The following is a 21,023-nucleotide window of genomic DNA, read 5'->3' on the forward strand; positions in this document are numbered from 1 at the left end:
TGCAGATGTCCTACAGAGCAGCATGAGACATTTGAGGGCAAGGACCTCTCACCTCCACCCCTCCCCACTGTTCCTGGCCCCAATTTAGGCAAAGAGATGCTATCTCAGGACAGGAAGGAGGCTCTGCAGCAGCATCCCTCCTCCCTCATTAAAAAGCTTCAGCCCCTGTGGGAAAACTGGGGCATTTGCTTCCTAGAAAATTTTCAAGTTCTGCTTGTCACAATCTGAGATTGGGCTGGGGGAGGAGACTCTGGATCTGTCAATATCTAAGCACTCTGAGCCTAGAAACTCAGTCTCCCTCCATGGGGGCGGCCAGCTGTGGGAAACGCATTCATAGTTGCAATTGCTTTGCTTCCCAATAGAACAAGAAATATTTAAGGAACAGGCAATTAGCACTTACCAGAAACATTATAAAATTACACACAACTTGCTAACAAGTTTTTGCATCAATCTGGAAGTCTCCTGGCTTCCTGACTGGAGCCTGGAATCTGGCAGTCTGACGCTCAATCTGGGAGGCTGGTCTAGGGGAGGGAGGAGTTGGGACTCTGCCCCTGGAAAAGTGGAGGAGCAGGGCCATACAGATAATACACAAAGAGTGCTCAGCAGTCCAGGCATTCCTGTTAGAAATGATGTCCTCTGTGGACCCAACCTTTTCTAAGGCCCTGTGAGGCGTTGCAGTCACTATCAGGACACTTGCTTGAAGGATGAATAGGAGATGCTGGTCAGACTTCGCCAAGAAAAGGGACAGATTCACTCTGAAAGCCAAAGCGTGGGAAGGCTGAGGCTAAGATCTCCAGAGGAATAAATTTTGAGAGCAAGTAGGGAGAAGAGAATCAATACTTGCTCTGCACAGGCCGTGTCCACATCGCCTTCTCCAGCACAAAACTCTGGCAGTGGGCACAAGTGAGTCTCCTGAAATAGATGGAGTTGGAGCCAGGCTTGAAAGGAGGCCAAGGGCAGCAGATCAGCACCATGGACTCCACTCCCTTTTGGACATTGCCTCTCTTCTTGCCAGATGTCAACCAAATGGCCATATCGGTCTCTCATCTGCTATGTTCAGCACAACTCTATTTTTTCCTAGTTCCAATAAACCAGGGGGCTCAGACATTCCAGCTCTGGCTGGAAATAACACCAAGACACTCACTGGGTTTCCCCGCTTCCCTTAAAAGTTTTCCAGGCAGCAGAAATAAAGTTTAGTTAAGTAGGAGCAGCAGCCGTCCCCTCACAGAGGATCCAGTGGTCCAGTTTATTCTGGCCCCTAGAGGCTGGGCCAGAAAATGGCAGAGGATGCTACAGCACTGAAATTGAGCAGAGTGTAGCTTGTTCATGAGATATGCTCTAAATTCTTGGGCTTTTACAAATGATAAACTCCACTGTGGGGCTAATGCAGACAGCTTGGAGGCAACCTAAATACTCTCCATGTCCATATTTACCACTGTTTCTTAGCCTCTTCCAGCCAGTGACAGACTTGTGACAATATGATGGAGGAAGGATAGGGAGTGAAGAGCACCAACCACTTCATCTAGCCATACCTCCCTCCCATTCATGACAATCATGTGCAGAGACATGCGTAAGCCCCGGAGTTACACATAGATCCACAATCTTTCACCTCCTGGTAACTTTCCCACCATCAGAAGTAGAAAAGTGGAGTAGGTTGTGGTTCTAAGGAGGTCAGGAGATCCAGCAGTGCCCGGAGTGCCATCTTGGTGCACTTAAGATGTCACTTGAAGGAGTTTGTGATGATTGAACAGTGGACATGGTGGGCTTAGTATGCATAAAGCACTGGGCTTAGTTCTGGAGATACAAAGAACAGAAAGAATGCAGCAGCTGACGCCCTGCAGGTTAAAGCTTACCAAGTGGCCACTCATTCTGCCCACCCTTTATGGCCTTCCTCAGAGTATCTCTTGATGCTTCCTACTTGAACTTCCTGCCACAGTGAACTTCTGACTCTTCTTCAGACACTGTGTACCCATTCTCCATCCTACCATCCTTTACCCTTTCCTCCTCTTCCCTCTAACACTTTCTGGGTGCCCTCTCCATACCCAGCAATCTACCAGAAGCTGGGATACAGACATTTCAGAAACTCCACTTGGGAGCCTTGAGAAAGCTACCATTTGTCAGTGAGAAATGCATATCCAAAATTACAGCACAACTGCTAGAGCAGAAACAACCAGGGAGGCGGGAACCAGAGAGACAGTGCTCCTGAGTCTGCCTCAGCAATCCCAGGGCGCCACCAGATTGGGATGCACTCGCTCTGACACTGAAAGATGATTCTTTGCCTGGTAGGCAAGTGGGGGTGTTTGCTTCGGGAAGAGTATACAGCAGGTTCCCAATTCAAGCCTCAGGAGAGCCAGTGGGACTCTGCAAACAATGGTAATGATAGTTACAATAAAGAAATGCCCCCAGTTACATGCCATATGCTGGCTATTTTGACAGTTGTCTTATAAACCCATTTGATCCTCACAACAACTCTGAAAGGTGGTGTTACTATTACCATTTCTATTTTGTAGATGACCAAAGTAAGGCTCTAAAAGCATAATTAAGGTGCTGTGGGTCTAGATGACTTAGTCTAAGAGCCAGGACTTAGATTCAGGACTTTGTGACCTCAGAGATCTGGCTCATCATCATCGAACTATTTCACTTCCCTACAGGTCCCTCAGTTTTTGTTTGTTTGTTTAGCAGTACCAGGGATCAAACTCAGGATGTTGCACTTGCAAGGCAGGCGCAGTGTCACTGAGCTAAATCCCCAGCCCCAGGTCCCTCAGTTTTGTTTTGTACAAATTTCAAGGACACTGATACCCAAAGATGAGATGGGAGGTGGGGGAAGGGTCCCACCATCCTGAGGAATTAGGCTTCTAACCTGTTCATTCCAGTAAGCCATGAGAGAACCATTGAGCAGGGGTCCATATGATCAGATTTCTACTTCTGAGTTACTTTACCTTCCTCTGGGGAGTGTGGAATACAGAGGAGAGCAGGGGCACCACCAGGTCACTACCGGCATACACTACCAGATGGGAAACTGAGGTATGAACTCAGGCAGTGAGAGAAAAGATGGAGAGCAGGGCGTACAGGGTGTTTAGGAGGAGGGGAAGGAAGGGTAGAATCTGAGTTGAATTCCAGGACTTTGGTCCAGCATTCCAGGCCTGAGGCTGGAGCTGCCTTCTCTGCTAGCCCCCAGGTTGTGTGGTCAGGTCTACACCTGCTCCATTCCCCTCATCATTTGCGTTGGACGTATGCCTCTACCCACTTGTCTGTGAGTTCTCTTAGTGCAGGGGCTGTGGGTCAAGCAGATCAGTGTCTTTAATGCTTAGCATGGTATTTGGCACAGTTTCCAGGCAATCAATAGTAGCTGAACTCATGCATTAAACAGAATATTCTCTGTGTCCTGGGCAAAGTACTGGGTACACAGTGATCTACAGTACATAATCGACACCTGCTTTTATAGGGCTTTCCTCAAGGGCGTGGGGGAGACAAGAGACAAGTAGGCCCTCCTGGTGGGCAGCTGAGAGGGAGGATGCCAAGGTAGGGAATCAATTTAACCCTTGCCCAGCCAGATTTTAAGTGCCAAAAGGGAAGATGTTTGCCATTCTTTTCTGCCATAGCCCCTAGGCCTAGGACAATACCAGGAAAACACTTGCTGAAAGACTAAAATTGAAAGACAAAAATTGATCAGTGCTATGAAGGAAAAGGATGAGATGCCAAGAAAGAGAGGAAAATGGGCACCATTCCAGGTGTGTGGGCAGGGAGAACATCTGGGAGGAGGAGACGGTTTAAGCTAAAGTCTGTTACAGTGAAAAGCCAACTGTATGGAAGGAAAAGGAAGCACTATCTCAGGCTGAGGGGACCATGAAAACATGATATTCTCCATCAAGAAAGGCAGCAAACAGTGGCCAGGTAGGACAGCCATCTCCCTCCAAGCCATGTGTCCCTTCCTGGAGCACATCAAATAGCCAGCGAATTTATGGCCACACACGATGCACTGCCTTCCATGCAAATATTGTCATAAAAGAGGATTCCAATGTAGTTAGAAATTGAAAAATCTGGGGAGAAGACCAGGAGGTGGGTCATTGATGATAAGGGTAAACCAGCCAAGAAAGGGGAAAGCAAATAGGGAGAGCCTGGTCAGGATGGAATTCTGTGGTATCTTAGAAGCAGTCCTCATCGGCTTTCCTATTGCTTTTGGCAGGAAAAAGCAGAAAGAGAGAGAGAGAGAGAGAGAGAGAAGGGAGAGAAAGACTTATAAAGTGGAATTATATTAAACCAGATAACAGGAAATTGCATGTGTGATCTTTCTCTAATTCTAAATTCAATTTATCTATTTGTAATTTTGAATTCTGACATCAGACTTGGTCGGCACCTGATCAGGAGCCCCACAGGGCAGTGGAGCCCAGGGAGCCCTCTGCAGGAAGGCAAGGACCTGTGTTTCCATCCGGGTTGTTGGCAGGCTTGGCAGGAAGGCCCCAGCCAAAACAGGTGGTGTCAAGGGAAGGAGCCAGCCACCAGGCCTCTCCACCTTCCTGGAAGAAATTGCCTAGCTCTCGACCTACCTGCTGACTTTCTTCTCCCCACCTCCCAGCCTGTGTTCTTCTCTTTTGTTTTATTTACTTATTTTTATTTTTTGCAGTATCAGGGATTGGCCCCAGGACCTTCACATTGGCCTACATCCCCAGACGCTGTCCTTTTTACATTGTTTTAAAGACAGTGTCTTGCTAAGTTGTTAAGTTCCCCAGGCTTGGTACAAGCTTTCAATCCTCCTGCCTCAGTTTCCCAGAATGCTGGGATTACAGGCATGCACCACTATGGCCAGCTCCCATTCCTGGACCGCTTTGTAAATGCACGGTAAAACCAGACTCCCCTTGAGGTTGCCATGACACAGTGGCCCTCTCCACCGCTGGCAACTCCGGCTGCCTTTCCCGATACACTTCGTATTGGAGAGGTGGCTCCCAAGCTCCCTCCTCACTGCATCCCACTTGCACGACCTTCTCCTTTGACCTTATCCTCTCTTCAGCTCAGCTGCTTTCTCCTACCTCATATCGCTCATCCCTCATCGGTCTCTCCCTCTTCCTCCACTCTGGCTCCAGCTCAATCTTGTCATTCAGCCTTCTGAAATCTCACAGTTACACATCCTTCTCTGGGGTCCTTTATTTCTCAGCTCATCCATTTGTCACTCCCCCATTCCTGCCCATTATCCTTTCCTTGGCCTCTTGGATTCTCCCATTGCCTCTTGCTCTTTTCACTTCTTTCCTTCTTGACCTAAGCCCCTTGGCTACCACTTGTTTGTCTTTTGATATTTAGGTACTACTGGTATTGAACCCAGAACATTCACACTGAGCTACTTCACCCAGCCCTTTATTTTTTATTTTGAGACAAGGTCTCATTAAGTCATTAAGTTGCCCAGGCCGGGCTCAAACTCACAATCTTCCTGCCTCAGCCTCCTAGAATACTAGGATTACAAGTCTGTAATCTCCATCATGCCCAGCTACAGCCACACTTTTAACAATAGCCCCAACTCCTTTCCTCCATTGTCCTTCCATTTCTCCAAGCCCAGCCTCAAGTCTTTATGAACCAAGTTTCTAAGGGCAGATGGGACAAGACACCCAGCCCTGATAGCCCGTGTCCCTACATGTGAATTATCATCACCTTTGGGGTCCATGAGTGCATGGCTGTCCATCTTGCCTTAGTCTGCTGTTCTGCAAAGTGACTGAATTGTCAACATCCAGTCCTTGTCCCCATGACCTCATCTTTACCAAAGATCTTGACCTCATGTTCCACCTAGAAAACAGAGCCTGCATCACCCAGGACCTCCCTGCTACCTCCCTGCCTGAAAACTCACAGCCAGCTCTTCTTCCCAGATCACTCTGCCTGGAGGGAATAAGAGTCCCTCCTGGTCACTAAGGCCAGTCCTCCAGCATTCTCAGGGTCCCCTGCCCCCTGCCTTCTCTGGAGCCTCATGCCACCCTTCTCCATTGCTCTATTTCTTCTTTATATCCTAAGTTAACTCTTTAATCTCCTCTCTCTCTCCCCCCCCCTTCTTTTCTTTCCCCTAGCATTTAAATATGTTCAAGATGCTTAAAAATAGTTTTAACTACTCTCCTCTTTTCCTCCTCCTCTTCTACCTTGGGTAGTAGCCCCACGATGACATTCAGTCTACTCCCAGCTTCAAGAGTAGCCTTCCTTGGATGACCGACCCACTTTTGGGTCTACCTAGAGTTCCCTGCAGCATTGTGCCTGTTGATCTTCTCAAAACTCCCTCTCCTCTAAGCTTCTGTGACTCCACTCCTCCAGGACTGTAGTTACCATATAGCTGCTCCCTAAACTGCCCCTAATGTCTTGTGCAAAACCCACACCTCTTCTCAACCTCCTTGGGTGGTCTCATCCTTCTTGTGGCTTCTTTTACCATCTGTGAGCTGACTTTCAGATGCTGCATTTCTAGACCAGACTTCTCCCCTGAACTTAAGGTTCACTCACGTAGCCACTTTATACTAGAAAATTCCCCTTGGAGGTCCCACCACAACTCAAAACTCAGTGTGCCCTAGTGGTGACCTCCATTCAGCCCTGCACCTCCTCCTGCGTTCTCGTGTCAGTGAAGTCATTCCCTGTGCCCAAACCCTTGAGCCCTGGTGGAACCCGCCCCTCTCCTCTTCTCCTGTCTTCTCACTGATGCTGTGGCCTGTGACTTTTTCCTCCTTCACACCTCCCAAGTCTTTCTGCCTCTCTCCATCCCCTATGCCTATGTGCCATCCAGGATGGCACTAAAATATCTCCCAGACCATTGTGAGCCTTGGACTAGAATGTTCTAGACTGAGTCACAGCTTGCATCTCCCTGCATTTCTGCTGTGCCCTCAGCACAATGGCTCAACTCAGTGGGCACTCACATGCTTGTCGAGTGAATGAATGCTTTCCCTGCCTCAGCCTGGCTGCCCCCAGACTATTCTCCAGGCAGTGGTCAGAGTGCTCTTTCTCATACACAAAATATCAAGTGCTGAACTGAATGGAGTCCTTTATGGATTCCCCATTTCCCACCATGTAAAGTTCAGTATCCTTAGCAGATGGCAAGGCTCTTTCCTGGTTGGCCCCACCCACTGGTGCCTTTTCTAACTTTTCTAGCCTCATTGCCCAACACCTTGTAGAAGCACTTGTACTTGCAGAAACCAGTGCAGCACAATGATTAGGAGCATGGTTGGCCGTGCAGCCCAAGTCTGGGCCTCACATCCACCACTTCCTAGTGACCTGATGTCTCTGTGCCTCAATTTTCTCATCATTAAAAAGGGGAAAATGGTACCTAGCTCTCAGGGCTGCTGTCAAGGGGCAGTGAGTCAGTATGTGTCAAGTGCTCAGTGTTTCCTGGCAGTAGTGCTAGAGTTACTAATTATACATCTAAAATCAGTTCTGATCATAAGTATGAGGTAGCTATTGGTACTGATAGATTGCAACCCTACAAACAGTCCTAGCTCTGGGACGTGGCGCGGGCTCTTCCCTTACCCTGGACGGCCCTTCCTCCTGCTTCTCACCTGCTCATCTTGCACTTTGCTGGCTCCTTCACAGCCTCTCCAGGCCTCAGCTCGGACATCACCTCCTCCAAGAAGCCCTCCCTGACGCAGGGTTGGGTCTCCGGAGAGGTGAGCGAGGCATTCACCTTGGGCACAACATTTTAACAGTGGGGCCAAAACCTCAGTAATTAAGATACATAATGTTTTAGGGCAGTATTTTTAAAAATCGAGATTACTGCAAAATATTCATGATAAAAACTTGGGTAGGTCGTAGGCCAAGTCATCAAAGTGGAAGATCAGAGCCAGTCTTCATTGTAAATGCTGCTATTTTACTTTAATGTGGGCCAGACTTACATGCATTAGTTGTGATTTTCTTAGGGGGAAAAAAAAGCTATATTGCATTAAGATTTAGTTGCCTTGATTTCTGAGTCCTTGGTGTTCCTCAAATTTCGTGTGTTCACTCCCTGTTTGAGTTAGATGCTTCTCCTGTGTGCTTCCATTGCACAAGTCACTTGTGTCCTAAATGCCTGTTTTCTGGTCTGTCTACTCCTTAGTGACAGAGACCATATCCAGATTTCAAATGCCTTGCACAGGCCTGACATGGAGTAGAGTGCTCATCACATGCCTGTGATTACACTGTGGCAGGAGAAATTAGGTGGGTGTGGACAGGGTTGTGCCTATACAATGGGAGGTTGCCAGATTCCTTCTTCCCCCTGAGGATGCTTGTTCTCTTCACCCCATTAGGGTCTCAGACTAGCTGCTGAGGCAGGGACAGACACACATTCCGCACATGCATGTCTTCTACAGTATAGTGGGACTTCACCAGAAACTTTAAAACTGTCCTCAGCTCTCCCTTAGACACCAGGAAACTTCTAACAGGCCTCAAATGTCTGCAGTGACAGAACTTGCATTCCAGGCGCTTAAATCCCAGGCAGCATGAATGAGGATATCTGGAAGAAAGAGGGCCCTGCTGCTTACTTCCCCTGGTCAACTTGGCACAGGGGCTCCCTCTTCCTTCCCTTCAGATGTTTGGGACTCTGGGACCTGGACCCGAGGAACCACCTTTCCCAGAGTGCCTCCCCTACCCCACCCCTGAGCACGCACAAGGCCAGTTGCAAAAGCAGGCTCATATATGACCTCAGCAGGTGTGTGTATAGATGGGGAGCCAAAGGGGGACACATGAGACCAGAGGTTGGGGGGGCTGGCTTTACTTGAGATTCAAAGGCCCTTTGATTGAGAACACACACACACACACACACACACACACACACACACACACACACTGTCATCCTGTACCCCACCCTCAGCAGAGCCCTGGAGGTTCTGGTTTGCAAGGTAACATAAATATGACCGTCAAGAGCCTCTCTCTAGGTGGCAGAGCCATCAGCTACCCTGATTAGCCCACAGAAATCTCCCAGCTGTGGCAAGAAAGCTTTTCCAGAACCACCTGTGCCAGGGTCACACACAACAATTTCCAGGACCATGGCTTCCAACAGCCCATAAAGATGTAAGTAGAAAAGACAGGGTCCCTTTGGCCTGAGCATCTCGGGAAAGTGTCTAACACACTCCACTGATGACTCCGGATCCCTCTTTCACAAATCTCAGGACTCTTACAATCTCACCTCACCACTGGGCACCTTCTTCATGACTTTCTGTTTTTCCTTTTTTTAATTTATTTTTATTTTCGTAGTGCTAGGGTTGAAATCAGGGCCTCATGAATGCTAGGCAAGTGCTCTACCACTGAGCCACCCCTGGTTCCTGTCTTTCCTGTAGGAAGCCCTGCTCCCCAGCTAAGAATCCCCCCTTCATCCCTGAAGCACAGGTGGAAGTTGGAGTGGCCGGGCAGACCCTTTCCAGAAGCACCTGGGTCCTGACTGACCTGGTTCCTGGCTGAATCCTATGAGATGCCCATCATACTCAGCTCTGCAGGGGTGGCTCCCTGTTGTTGGTTCAAGTGAGCTTTAAAAATGCTCTAAACAAGTTATTTGTTTCATTTTACCTGTTACCATCTCAAACTCAGTTTTAAAAAGCCTTCCACAGCACTTCTGTAACAGAAGGCAGCCAGTATTGATCACCACCAAGTCTCTGGTTTGTGACAGTGCCAGCTGCCTCTTCACCTGTGCCTGGCTTTGCCGCTCTGGAGTGGCCTGCACTTATGCTCCATCCAGGGACCCAGGGACAGTAATGATCAGATGCAGGGTCCAGTTTAGTCAGGAAGCCTCCAAAGTCTGGGACTTCTCAGCCCCTGGAACAGGTAACCCATTAAGAATGAAGATCCACTTTAAGTAAAAATAGGCAAGCATCTGGAGTACCATATGTGGACCAGAGTGACAGACATGTGTCAGCTGAAGGACCCTTTGTCCACCAACACTGTGTTCAAACATGAATCTCACCTCCTATAAGCACAGTAAATATCTACCTGTGTACCTCGGAGAGCTGACTCATTGGGCGAGGGGGTGGGGATGGGGGTTGGCAGTAGAGCATGCATGGTGGATCTACAGCTCCAAAGGGGGTATCAAGTCACCTGTTGTCTCTGTTTTCTCATCTTCCTGTCTTTCAGAGATCGAGCAGGGCAGCTGCGGTGACCCCGGCATCCCTGCCTATGGCCGGAGGGAAGGTTCTCGCTTTCGCCATGGTGACACGCTCACGTTTGAGTGCCAACCTGCCTTTGAGCTGGTGGGGCAGAAAGCAATCACGTGCCAAAAGAATAACCAGTGGTCAGCTAAGAAGCCAGGCTGTGTGTGTAAGTGAGCGGGAGGTAGCACCGCAGGGTCTTCACCAAGAGGCAGGGGCCATGTCCTGCCCAATCCGGGGTCTCATCCCTGGGCACCGTGCAGGGTGTGTCAGCCACTCTGGCTGGTTTCTTCTGTTCCTCAGGATGTTGCTGGCTGGGCCCTTGTTTCTAGCAGTGATGTAGATTATAACACTGGGAATGATTGCCCTTGACCTTTGGGGACCTTTTCAGACCTCATACCTTCCATGGTGATCCTTAAGAGCAAGATAGAAACCTGGGCATGGCCCACAAGGCTCAGACCCCGACACTTCCTCCTCACCCTCATTACGACCACTGACACTGTAGAGTCAATTGGGGCTCCAAGGACCTGCATGTCTGTAAGGTGGTCCATACTAGCCTTCTGGTGCTGTAGGACACCACACCTTGCAGGACATGCATTTCCTACAGTTACTGTAATCTCTTGTTGGATTTAGGAGTGATGAGGACTCCAGCTGTCTTTGGATGGTTGACCTTTGGGGGAGGGCTTGGATCATCCTATGGAGGAGCCCTTCTTCCTTCCTTCCTCTTGGACAGGCTGGCCATACTTTGCGACGTCAATGGTACTGGAAGTCTTGTAAGTGTGAGGGGCTATGGGCAGCAGGGGAAGCCAGGCGTGGTCTCTGTGTAGAAGTCCAAGGTCCCACCTTCTCTTGGCTGTCACTTTGTCTTCCAGCCCTTAGCACTCCACCTCCTCTGGCTCTTTCAATGTGTTCCTCTCAGGGAAGGGCAGACAGCCTGACCCTCTGGTCCTTCACCCACTTCGGTGGGCTGTTCAAGGCCTCTGCATTCTGCATACCACAAAATGATAGGCCCATGGGGCCGAGGCAGGGATAGTCTGGGAGACTGTCAGTATCTCTGTGATGATGAGAGTTTGGGACATATGAGCTGGTGAGTTGGGTCATACTACAGTGATTATATTTTTCAAATGAAAAAAATACTACTTTGTCTGAAAAGGCATTTTTGATGACTTGTAAGTTTATTTGTGTAAAAGTATTTAGAGGTTTAAAGGTCAAATCAGTCTTAAATTCAGCTTGAACAAATCAGCCTTACTGAAAGAAAAAAGTGGAATTGCAGGCCAGGGATTTAGCTCAGTGGTGCCGCTGCCTGCCTCGAAAGTGCGAGGTCCTGAGTTTGATCCCCAGTACTAAAAAAACCCCCATCAAATCGTGTGATATCTGCCCACCTTTGCTCCTCTGTGTGGTTAGAAAATGATGTTCATCAGTGTTAGCCCTTAGCATGCTGGGTGCCTCAGGAGAGGAGGGGCGGGAAAGTTATCAGGGACCCCCCCCTCAAGACAGCAAGAACAAAGGGTCTGACCACCAAGCCCAGGCAGGAGTGAACAGAGCAGGACTCTGCAAATGCTAGCTGCCCACAAGGCCTGAGAAGGCAAAAGTATAGATGGAGCCCCAGGTAAATTTCTGAAATTCGTCTAGATAAAAGAAGACAGGGAGAACCAGAAGACGGATGTGTTTCCAGAGTGGAAAGCTGGTAGGACTGAAGCTGGAAGGACCAGGACAAAGTTCCCTGTCCTCACAAGCTGAGAGATGTAAGGAGCAAGGAACATGCTTTCTGGGGCTATCACTCATGTGAATTTACTTGACCCTCTGCCTCTTAGGAGTAGTTTTAGAACATTTTCTAAAACCTTCACTAAGGGCAGAAGACCTTGAAGTGCTGCTCAGCAGGCCCTTGGTTTCTGGGAGCAGGACTGATAGCCTCCAGCAAGCTGGACATTACTTGCAAATAGCTGACAAGAAGAGAACAGAGCTTTCCCTGCAAGTGTGGATCAGTGCTCTTGGTGGTTTCCAACAAGAACGAGGGGCCTGGGGCTTGTTAATAAGATCTGTGAAACAAGTGCTCTGGAGCCCTGTTGTGGCATTTCTTCTTCTGGACAATTCTGGGATAGAGGAGGGTGGCATCCCCAGGCACTTCCATCACTCACCTGTGTCTGGATCTTTGAGTGTAACAGAACACAGCTTGACTCTCAAGGATGCTGGCTTCAGTGGTGGAGGGCAGAGAGAATCAACTGTCCTTATGCCTCTGAACCACATAGCAAGGTCACATTTTTACCCCGTGAATATGAGGGACTGGCATCTGTCTGCTCTCTGCTGAGTACCCAGCCCCTAAGCTGATGCTTTCAGAGGTCCTCGGCTTTGCTCTCAGAGACCTCACTGTCTAATTTGTAGTGTGGAGATGATGATAAGAAAGGTCTGAAAATTACTCCATAAAGTGGATCGTTACAGAGCAGGTCATTCTTTGACTCAGGGACAGTTCTGCTCCTGACTTTCGACCAACTACATCATAGTGTGAGATCCATAGAAAAGGGACTACATCTCTAAAAGTTTATAAAAATATGAAATAGGAAGGCTGTCTCTGTGTATTATAGAGTGTTCATAAATGCACACACAAATCCACCTCTTGCAAAAGTCAGTATAAATGTGTTAAATTTTACCACACATGCATCACAGTAAATATTAATGCAATACTTAGCGAACAATGCTGCTGTCTCCTTCTTAGGAGTTAGAAAGGGATTGGGAAAATTATTTTGATGGCTCAAAATTTTGAACAACTGTCCAAAGAAACACAAAGCAGTACATTTTTCTTCTCTTGAAACATTTTCTCCAGAACAGCTTCTTACTAGGGAATTGCCCTGCCAAGACCACACAAATACAGTATTCCTTCATGTGCCCAAACATCTTCTGTAGCAAGCAGAGACTTCAGAGTCATTTGATTGCCTTTTGAGCTGACCTCACAGTGGTAGAGCCTCAATAAACAAGTCTTTTTCCACGTAGGTTTTCAGGATGATGATGTATCTCACAGTGAAAAGCATTTTGAAAGAAAAGATGAAGCCAGCTTCTTCTCTCTTACTCTCACGTCCTCCTTGGTTAATTCACATCTCCGGAGACCAATGCTCAAAATCTGTCAGAAGTAGAACTGCTTTCCATCCATTCAGCAGTATTCACTGAGTGTCCACCCTGTGCCTGGCACCAAGTGTTAGATTCAAAACAACTCAGTCTCTTCCTAGGAAATCTGCTCAGCCTAGCTGTCCTGCAGACAGAGCGTTGGCCAGGTCATGATATTCTTTACTATCTAAAATCTCTGCCTGTTTAAGCCTGGTCTTACAAAAAAATAGAGAGCCATTCCCATGCAACCCTACCCAGTCATTCCTCCACCACAAGAGCTACAATAGGAAGGAAGATACAAATAATTCTGAGAGTGGTTTACGCAGTACTTGATGCTTTGTTGACAGGCTAGCAGAGCACTTCACACTTCATAAGGAAGCCAGGAAACCAATTATCAGTCCATTAACAGCCACTTTCAAAAGAAGTTTCAAAACAGACTTCACCAGAGATGTGCCAGGACAGCAGAAATGTTCACATTTGCTTTCCGTTCCTTCGCCATTTTGTAAAGCACCATAAAAAGGTGTGAATCCTAATTGCTTGGCTCTTAATATATATGGTACATGTGTGAAATGGGAAGGCAGGGCCTCCTGAGACACACAGTTTAAGTTACAGATCAGCTGCTGAATCTTGAATGGCCTGGGAGGGGACATTGGGTCCTTAGGTACTCAGAGAAAATGTCACAGAGGATACAGGGCTCAGGCTGGGCTTTGAAGTGTTGGGAGCCAAAGGAAAGTGTCCCACACAGGATGCTACAGGAAATGGCCCTCTTCTAGGGTCTGGTGCCCTTTTCCCTGGATTTTTTCCCACCACATCTCCCGTAAGTATGTGCCGGGGCATGCACACATACATGCACATGCACACGCACGCATTTCTCCAGAAAGGAATGGATTTGGCCAAAGGATCATCATGAAGTTGGTCTCTCCTATGGATCATTACTCAAATGTAGGGTTTATTAATCTTGTCTATTACTATTTTAGCCCAGTCTTTTTGGGTGAAGCAGCCTTGGGCATGGCACGATGCTTAAGCAATATTACTATTCTCCACCCACTGAGAGCCAGTATCACCCATCCCACAAACCAGTCGTGACAACAGAAAACATTTCCAGAGGTTACCAAATATTCCCTGACAGAAAATTTATCCTAGATGAAAAATCACTCGTCTAGAATAACTTACTCTCATCTAATATGAACACCTCATAGGTTTGCATTTTAAGTAAGGCTGTGATTAGTCTGTAGCATTATGGCAGTGAGAAAGTGTGGGGCAAGAGAGAATGCCAATGTTTATTGAATGTTTTACATCATTGGGAAATAGGAAAATTCCCTATAACTTTGTATTTATTCTTTTGGCTTATGTAAAGTCTGTTCAAAATATATGGCGAATGTTTAGATTTTAATTTTTTTTTTTTACAGTAAAAGGCCCATTGCCATTAATTGCCCTCAAACTACTCCCTTTGCTTCAAACACATTTGTCCCACCATCCTTACTACTTTCTGAAGCATTTCTGGAAGTCCTCTCTTATGAATGTCTTTTACAAGATGTGATTAAAAAATACAGTGAGTGCTGCTTCCAGGGTCCATCCAATGGAAAGGCAGGCTCATACAAACACTGCAGCATGTCCTCATCCACCTTATTTACCACATCTGGCACCTTGTGACATCTGGCTCTTCCTCAGAGTCAAAATGACCATGACAGATAAGCTTTGTGCATCAATTTAGGACACAAGGCAGCCACAACAGCAAACAAAAGACATTCATGAAAGAAGGCTTCCAGAACTGCTTCAAAAAGTGGCAAGAACAATGGGATAAGTACGTTTGAAGTAAGAGGGAAGATTTTGAGGGGGATTCATGGCAACATGTCTTTTACTGTAATAATTCTTTTTAATTTAAACATACACTGTGCTTTCAATCATACCTTAGAATGAAAACAAAAGTTCAAGATCAGGTAACTAACTCAAAGGCTAGGTGACCTTTAAATGTTGGGCTAGAATTTGAACTACAGTGGTACCTTAGTTCACCAACTCCATTCTTTCCATGATTCTGGTTGAAAACCAAATTGGAGGAAAGGTAAATGAAATTCAATGGTTAGGTTCAATGTTGACCTTATGGGGAAATTTGATGCGGTTCTCATTCAATTTGGTCTGTGACCACAGTGATGGAAAGAATAAAGTTTGTGAACCGATGTATCACTGTAGTCATTAACAAAGCAGCAATCTGAACCCCAGGTCCCTACTCCAAGTCCTACACTTTTTTCCATGGCACCAGATTTCTGGAATCTAAAGATGCATCTGTAGAAAGAAGGACAAAGAGCCCTTAGGACAAAAATGATAGAGCAGAGTACAGAAGCACACTGCAGTCTGATGAGAGTTAAACAGATTTATGAAGGAAAGATTTGTGACCATTATTGGTCAGTCTGCACTATGCTGCTGATGAAAGCATTGTCTATTCTTTCTGCTTTCATTTCTTCCACGCATCCACTTATTTATCCATCTTGATTTATTGAGCACCTACTATATACAAAGTCAGGAGCGTAAGGGGGTATGTTGGTTCCTCATCATATTCTACACTGGAGGGCAGGGGATGATCCTACTCAGGCTCAATCAAGCCACGCCCCATAAAACATGCTGTAACTCTATATCAAGAAGTATCTGCCGCTTAAGGGCCAATAAGCATCACAGGCTTTTGTAATAGTCTAATATTTTAAAATTTTAAATAAATGTAATGATTTAAATGAATTAAAAGTTTTAAAGAAATAAAATACTTGATCTCCTTCCCTTAAGTGAAAAGTGTTTTCAAATTTTTAACATTTATTGGTGTATGTTTGCAATTCAGATTGGGGAGGTTTGCTTTGGGGAATTGGTACATGTGTATAATATATCTCAATCATTTCTGATCCTTAACCCCTCCTTACCTCCACACCCCAGATCCCTGTCAATTCTTTTTTTGATTCTTACCCATCTACACACATCTTTCATGTTGTGTTTTAATGAAAGTGAATATGACCATTTTGTATGCTGTGTTTTAAAGTCCATTTTATGTTATATATCTTATGATATGGCCAGGTGTCTTTCATACTTACCCTCTTTAAAGGTCAATGGAATATCCTGTCTAGTGAATGGACCATGACCTATTCAACCAATTATGTTTAATTATTTTATATAAGGCTGTAATTAACGTCCTCGTGTAGATGGCTTTTTTCCCCTTCTCTTAAATTATTTCCTTAGGATAAATTTCCAGGAGTAAGATTATCAAGCCCATGTATGAACTTTTTTATTCTTGATGCATATTATTAGCATCCCTCCCTCAAAGGGTTGTACCCTCCCATAATGCCAAGCAAGAGCTGTAGAATTAAGAATAAAATTCATATAATGTGAGGCTTTCCTATCCTGAAACACATCATATCTCTTTTACGTTCATCTACTTTCACTTTTCTAAAGATAACAACTTTGTGGTTTTCCTCATATGGATCATATATTGCTTGTAACCTTTATGCGCTTCCCTCAAGTTGAAGTATTTGTGTGGCCTTTGGAAATGTGCTGATTTAACAAGTATAAGTTGAATGCATCCCTCCAGCAAACCCCTGCTGACTTCTGTAAAGCACCCAAGGCTGTGACCAGTGCTGGGGATCCAGGATGCATGGGGCACAGCCCTTGATCTTTGGGAGAGGAGCTCTCTCCATGCAGGGACAGACACAATTCTGTAAATTGAAATGGTCTCTTAGGGGTTAAAATGTAGTTTTCAACAAGAAGCCATGGTGCTGCAGATACATTTGGGTTCTTTCTTTTACCTAATACATATTTGTTGAGCATCTGGTGGGGCAGGCATCAGAGTGGGTGCTGAATAGCTTGCTATAGCTCCTCATCTCATAGAGCACAGACTGAACTTCATCCCTGTTAGAATGGTGACCTGAAATGCGGGGACGGCATTGGGGCCTGGTTGGAGAATAAGACGTGCCAATGGCAGCATCGGGTTCTGAGAAGATGGGCTGTCGGCCTCTGCAGAAGGGAGATGATCTGTGGATACATGGATGCATAAATACATGCACACTCGTATGAATGCGTGCATGCACCGCCAGTCTGGGTACCTGGGTTTGCAGGGATTCCTGGAGGGGTCGACACATGAATATGAGTAAGAAGGATGATGGGGTTCATTGGAGGAGAGGCTGAGTAGCCACAGGCCAAAGAATGTCCTGTTGGGGTGAGAGGTGTGAAAGAAGTGCTGAGAGTGCTCCAGGATTTCCACCACGGGACACCGGGTGGGGACTTACTCATAGCTTACAGGAGCCAACCTGAGTCCAGCCCCATCTAGTAGGACCATGAATCTGTGCGTTTATCAATCCCTAAGTGGTAACTGGCTAAGTAGGGCATTCCTATTTTCCTTTCCAACTTGAAGGCAGTCTTTCAAGTGTGTGGGTAGGAATTCTATGTGGTCTTTGATATACATATTTTCCCAATCTTGTTTTCCTTTGTGTGTGTATGTGTTGCTATTTTGCATTATACAGTTGTTTTGCATTTTCATGTAGACAAATCCCTCAATATTTGTGATTTCTTTTCAAAGCTAACAAAGTTATCATACTGCCATGGTTCTGAGAAACAGTTCATTCTATTTTTAGGTTTTTGTCAGTAATTTGATTTTTAAAACTAATTTGTTAATACATCTGGAGTTTATTTAGATGAATGAATAATATTGTCCAAACTTTTAGGCAGTTTTCCAACATAATTTATTAATTCATTTCCCTTGTGATTTGAGGGAAATGGATTGTTTTATCACATACTGAATCTTCAAATGTAGTTAAGTCTATTTCTTGAGTCACCACTTTGTACTGTTGCTCTGTATTAGCCCCAGTATTAAATAATTTTAATTGTTGTTTATAAGATGTTCTAATATCTAGCAGAGCTAGAAATGACTCCTTCCTCCCTTGATTGTTTTCTCTTTCAGAATATTCATTGTTATTCTCATCTGTTTGTTGTTCAAGATTAATTTTAGAATCATTTTCTCAGAGTAAAAATAAATCCTACTGGGACTGTGTGTGTGCACTCTTGTTAAACTATAAATTAACTTGAAGAAAATAGGCATTTTATAATTCACAGACTTCCCATCCAGCTATGAAGCAGATCCGTCCTTTGGTTTCTCTGCTTTCATTTTGCTAAATTTAACAGCTCTGTAGTTTTCTTCATATAGGTCACATACATGGCTAGCTACCTTTCTTCTTAAATAAGCAGGTGCTTTTTTTCACTTCCCTTCCCACCTCCACCTCTGTGCCCTGTGTATGGATGAAGCATGCCTCCATTTTCCCTCCTCTCCATGGCTGAACCCTGGTATCTCCTGAAAATGTATAATTCCAGATTTTCCAGGACAAGTGCAATTTCAGACATCCTTTGCTTTGGCCCAGAAAATATCATCACAACAGCTAGAGTTCTCTGGAGTTGCTGTTTTCACATGTTCAGAGTCTGAGTTGGGACAGGCATGGTCTGAAAGCACTACCCTCAGTACAGGGTGGTAATGGCAAACCTTTTAGAGACTGAGGGCCAAACTGCAACCCAAAACCCACTTACTTATCGCAAAGTGCCAACACTGTAATTAAACCTGAATGTTGAGGTTCCGGTTTATTTTAAAAAAACAACAACAACTCTACATTAACATCTTTTGTCTTAAAAGAAAAACATAATGACACGCATGCCCTAGGCTCACCACCACTGGTATAAGGGTGATGTTCCTGGGAATGTTTGTGATCTGGGCAGGGGCCATGATAAGGCCTATGTGAACTTCCTCTGCTTATTATAACATTCTTCTCATTTCTCCAAGCTCCCTGCAAGGTCCCACTGACCACAAGGGAACCATAGGAAATAAGCAGGGAATTTGGGGAGTTTCAGAGCCCCCTCTTTCTATTACACTCAAAAACTTGGACACTGAGAATATGTGGTCTCATTCTGCCACTGATGATGTGGCCTGCGGAAGGGCTCTTGGTGGCCTGAGGGGTCCTCTGCCTTGGCAGAGAGTCACGGTGGTGGAGGAGGTGGGGAGATGTATTTGCTTCTGCCCTGGAGTGTCCTGATACCCTAGGGTAGCCTGGCAGGGCACCCCAGAGTTAGGGAGGCCAGGGCTGGGAGGCCCGGCCCTGGGTGAAAGGGCGGCTCACAAAAGGAGCTGCCAGCATTGCCTATCAGGGTGTCCAGGGAAGCAGTCAAACCTTGTTTTACCAGCCCAGTTGGGTCTCCTTCATCATAGGTTAGCTCTATGTCTATATAGGCAGATATTTGGTGTGAGGTGGGCTTTAGGTTGAGTCGTGTCCTCAACCAAGAGAATGGGCTCTCCCCTGCAGGCTATACACTGCCCCAGTCAGAGACCACCATTTCAGAGAGGGCTTTAATCACAGCAGGGATGAGAGAATCCAAGAACCAACTTAGAACCCCACACATGTTGAGGAAGGGATGGCAGTGGGGGTGGCTGGGGTCCTAAACTTAGCCTGTGAGTATGCTGGCTCATCTCAAGCCCACCAGACACTGACTCTCCAAATCCGCCCTCACCCCACTGGCTTGTGGAGATGGAATGTCCCAACATACCATCATCCAGCTGGGTGTAGTACCACATCTGGCTCTAAGAACTGGGCCCAAGGAATACAGGTGTTAGGTGTACCTAGCCATGGGCAAGTTGGGCAACGATTGGGTGAAAGGATGGCTCACAGTGGAGGCCCCCAGCACATTTCCTGTCAGAATGTCCAAGGAAGCAGAGTCAACATTTTTCCAATCAGGCCAGTATGGGCTTCTACGTTGCTTGCTACTTCTATTTTTAAATAAGCAGCTACTTCAGGGGAAGGATGTGTCTTTGGTGGTCCTGCCAAGTCTAAAATGGACTCAAACTCAGCTAATCTTTAGACTAACCCAAAAGCATTTTAAAATGCAGAATTCCCAGCCTTGTTCCCAGAAATTCCAATTCAGCAGGCCCAAGATAGGGCCCGGGAATTGTAGTTCTAAAACCTTTCTAGGTGATCTAGATGTGGGCCAGATTTCTGAACTGCTAGTGCAGAACACCTACTGTGTGCCGAATGCTTGCAGGGACTTTGGTGTCTTCCTGAGGGATTTGGTTCCTTGACCAAATGGCAGCCCGTGTGGCATGAGCTATGGCACATGAGATGATTTATTGTGGTCATATATTGTTTCTATAAAGCTGGGCAGGCCGAAGCTGCCATAATTCAGTTGTTCTGGTGTCATGATCTCCTGGGATTTGTGGAATATTGGCCTCTGTGCTGATATCTCAGCAAGGAATGAAATGTTGGTCCAATACTTTGACATTTTACATCTTGATACCATGATTGCCTGTTTTCATTTAATTAAAATGCAGCCAAAGGTGAAGCGGAGGGGATGCTATGGACCAGTCATCAAGCTCAATGCCCAGGGAATATCAGGGGTGATTCTCACATGGTTCTGGCCCTCTCAGAACTCATATAGCCTAGTGAATGATACAAGCATGCACTTTTATGACAAAGCAGTCACTGAATTATTACAATAATAGATGTGTTACAAAGTGCTATAAGAAAGGAAGGAAATTGTATTCCAGTTGGCAGCTTCTCAGAAATGTTCTTGGAGGATTGTAGCACAGACAACATTTCAATCCTCAAACGCGGCTTAATCCACACTCAGTTCAGAGACCATGTTCCTCCAGGGCAGGGTCCTTGTCTAAGGAATGTTAGGACCACAGCTACTGGGCAGTATAGGGGCTGGGATATCTGACCAACCTATAGGAATCTAGTCATGATGGTGATCTCTCCTCATGGGGGGATGGAATATCTCTGTCCTTCTCACTTCTACTTCCACCTTCTAGATCAAACTAACAGATTCATTTTCCTCTGTGAATGTTCCAGACCC

At 46.1% G+C, this 21,023-nt stretch overlaps 1 protein-coding gene across 7 annotated transcripts in view; it reads left to right on the plus strand.

Moving 5' to 3' along the window:
* Csmd2 (CUB and Sushi multiple domains 2) overlaps positions 1-21,023 on the plus strand; it is a 582,265-nt gene that overhangs the window by 326,645 nt on the left and 234,597 nt on the right. For 6 of the 7 annotated variants that reach the window (XM_087215348.1, XM_087215347.1, XM_087215349.1 and 3 more), the window contains exon 13: positions 10,051-10,233. The exons of the other annotated variant lie outside the window; for it this stretch is intronic. In XM_087215348.1, the coding sequence (XP_087071474.1) occupies positions 10,051-10,233 (183 nt within the window). The remainder of the gene's footprint in view (positions 1-10,050; positions 10,234-21,023) is intronic. 7 annotated transcript variants of the gene reach the window in all.

The sequence above is a fragment of the Heterocephalus glaber genome, unplaced genomic scaffold, assembly GCF_053883595.1.
Source record: "Heterocephalus glaber isolate CG9 unplaced genomic scaffold, H.glaber_assembly_v1.0 deba00001452, whole genome shotgun sequence".
NCBI lineage: Eukaryota > Metazoa > Chordata > Mammalia > Rodentia > Bathyergidae > Heterocephalus > Heterocephalus glaber.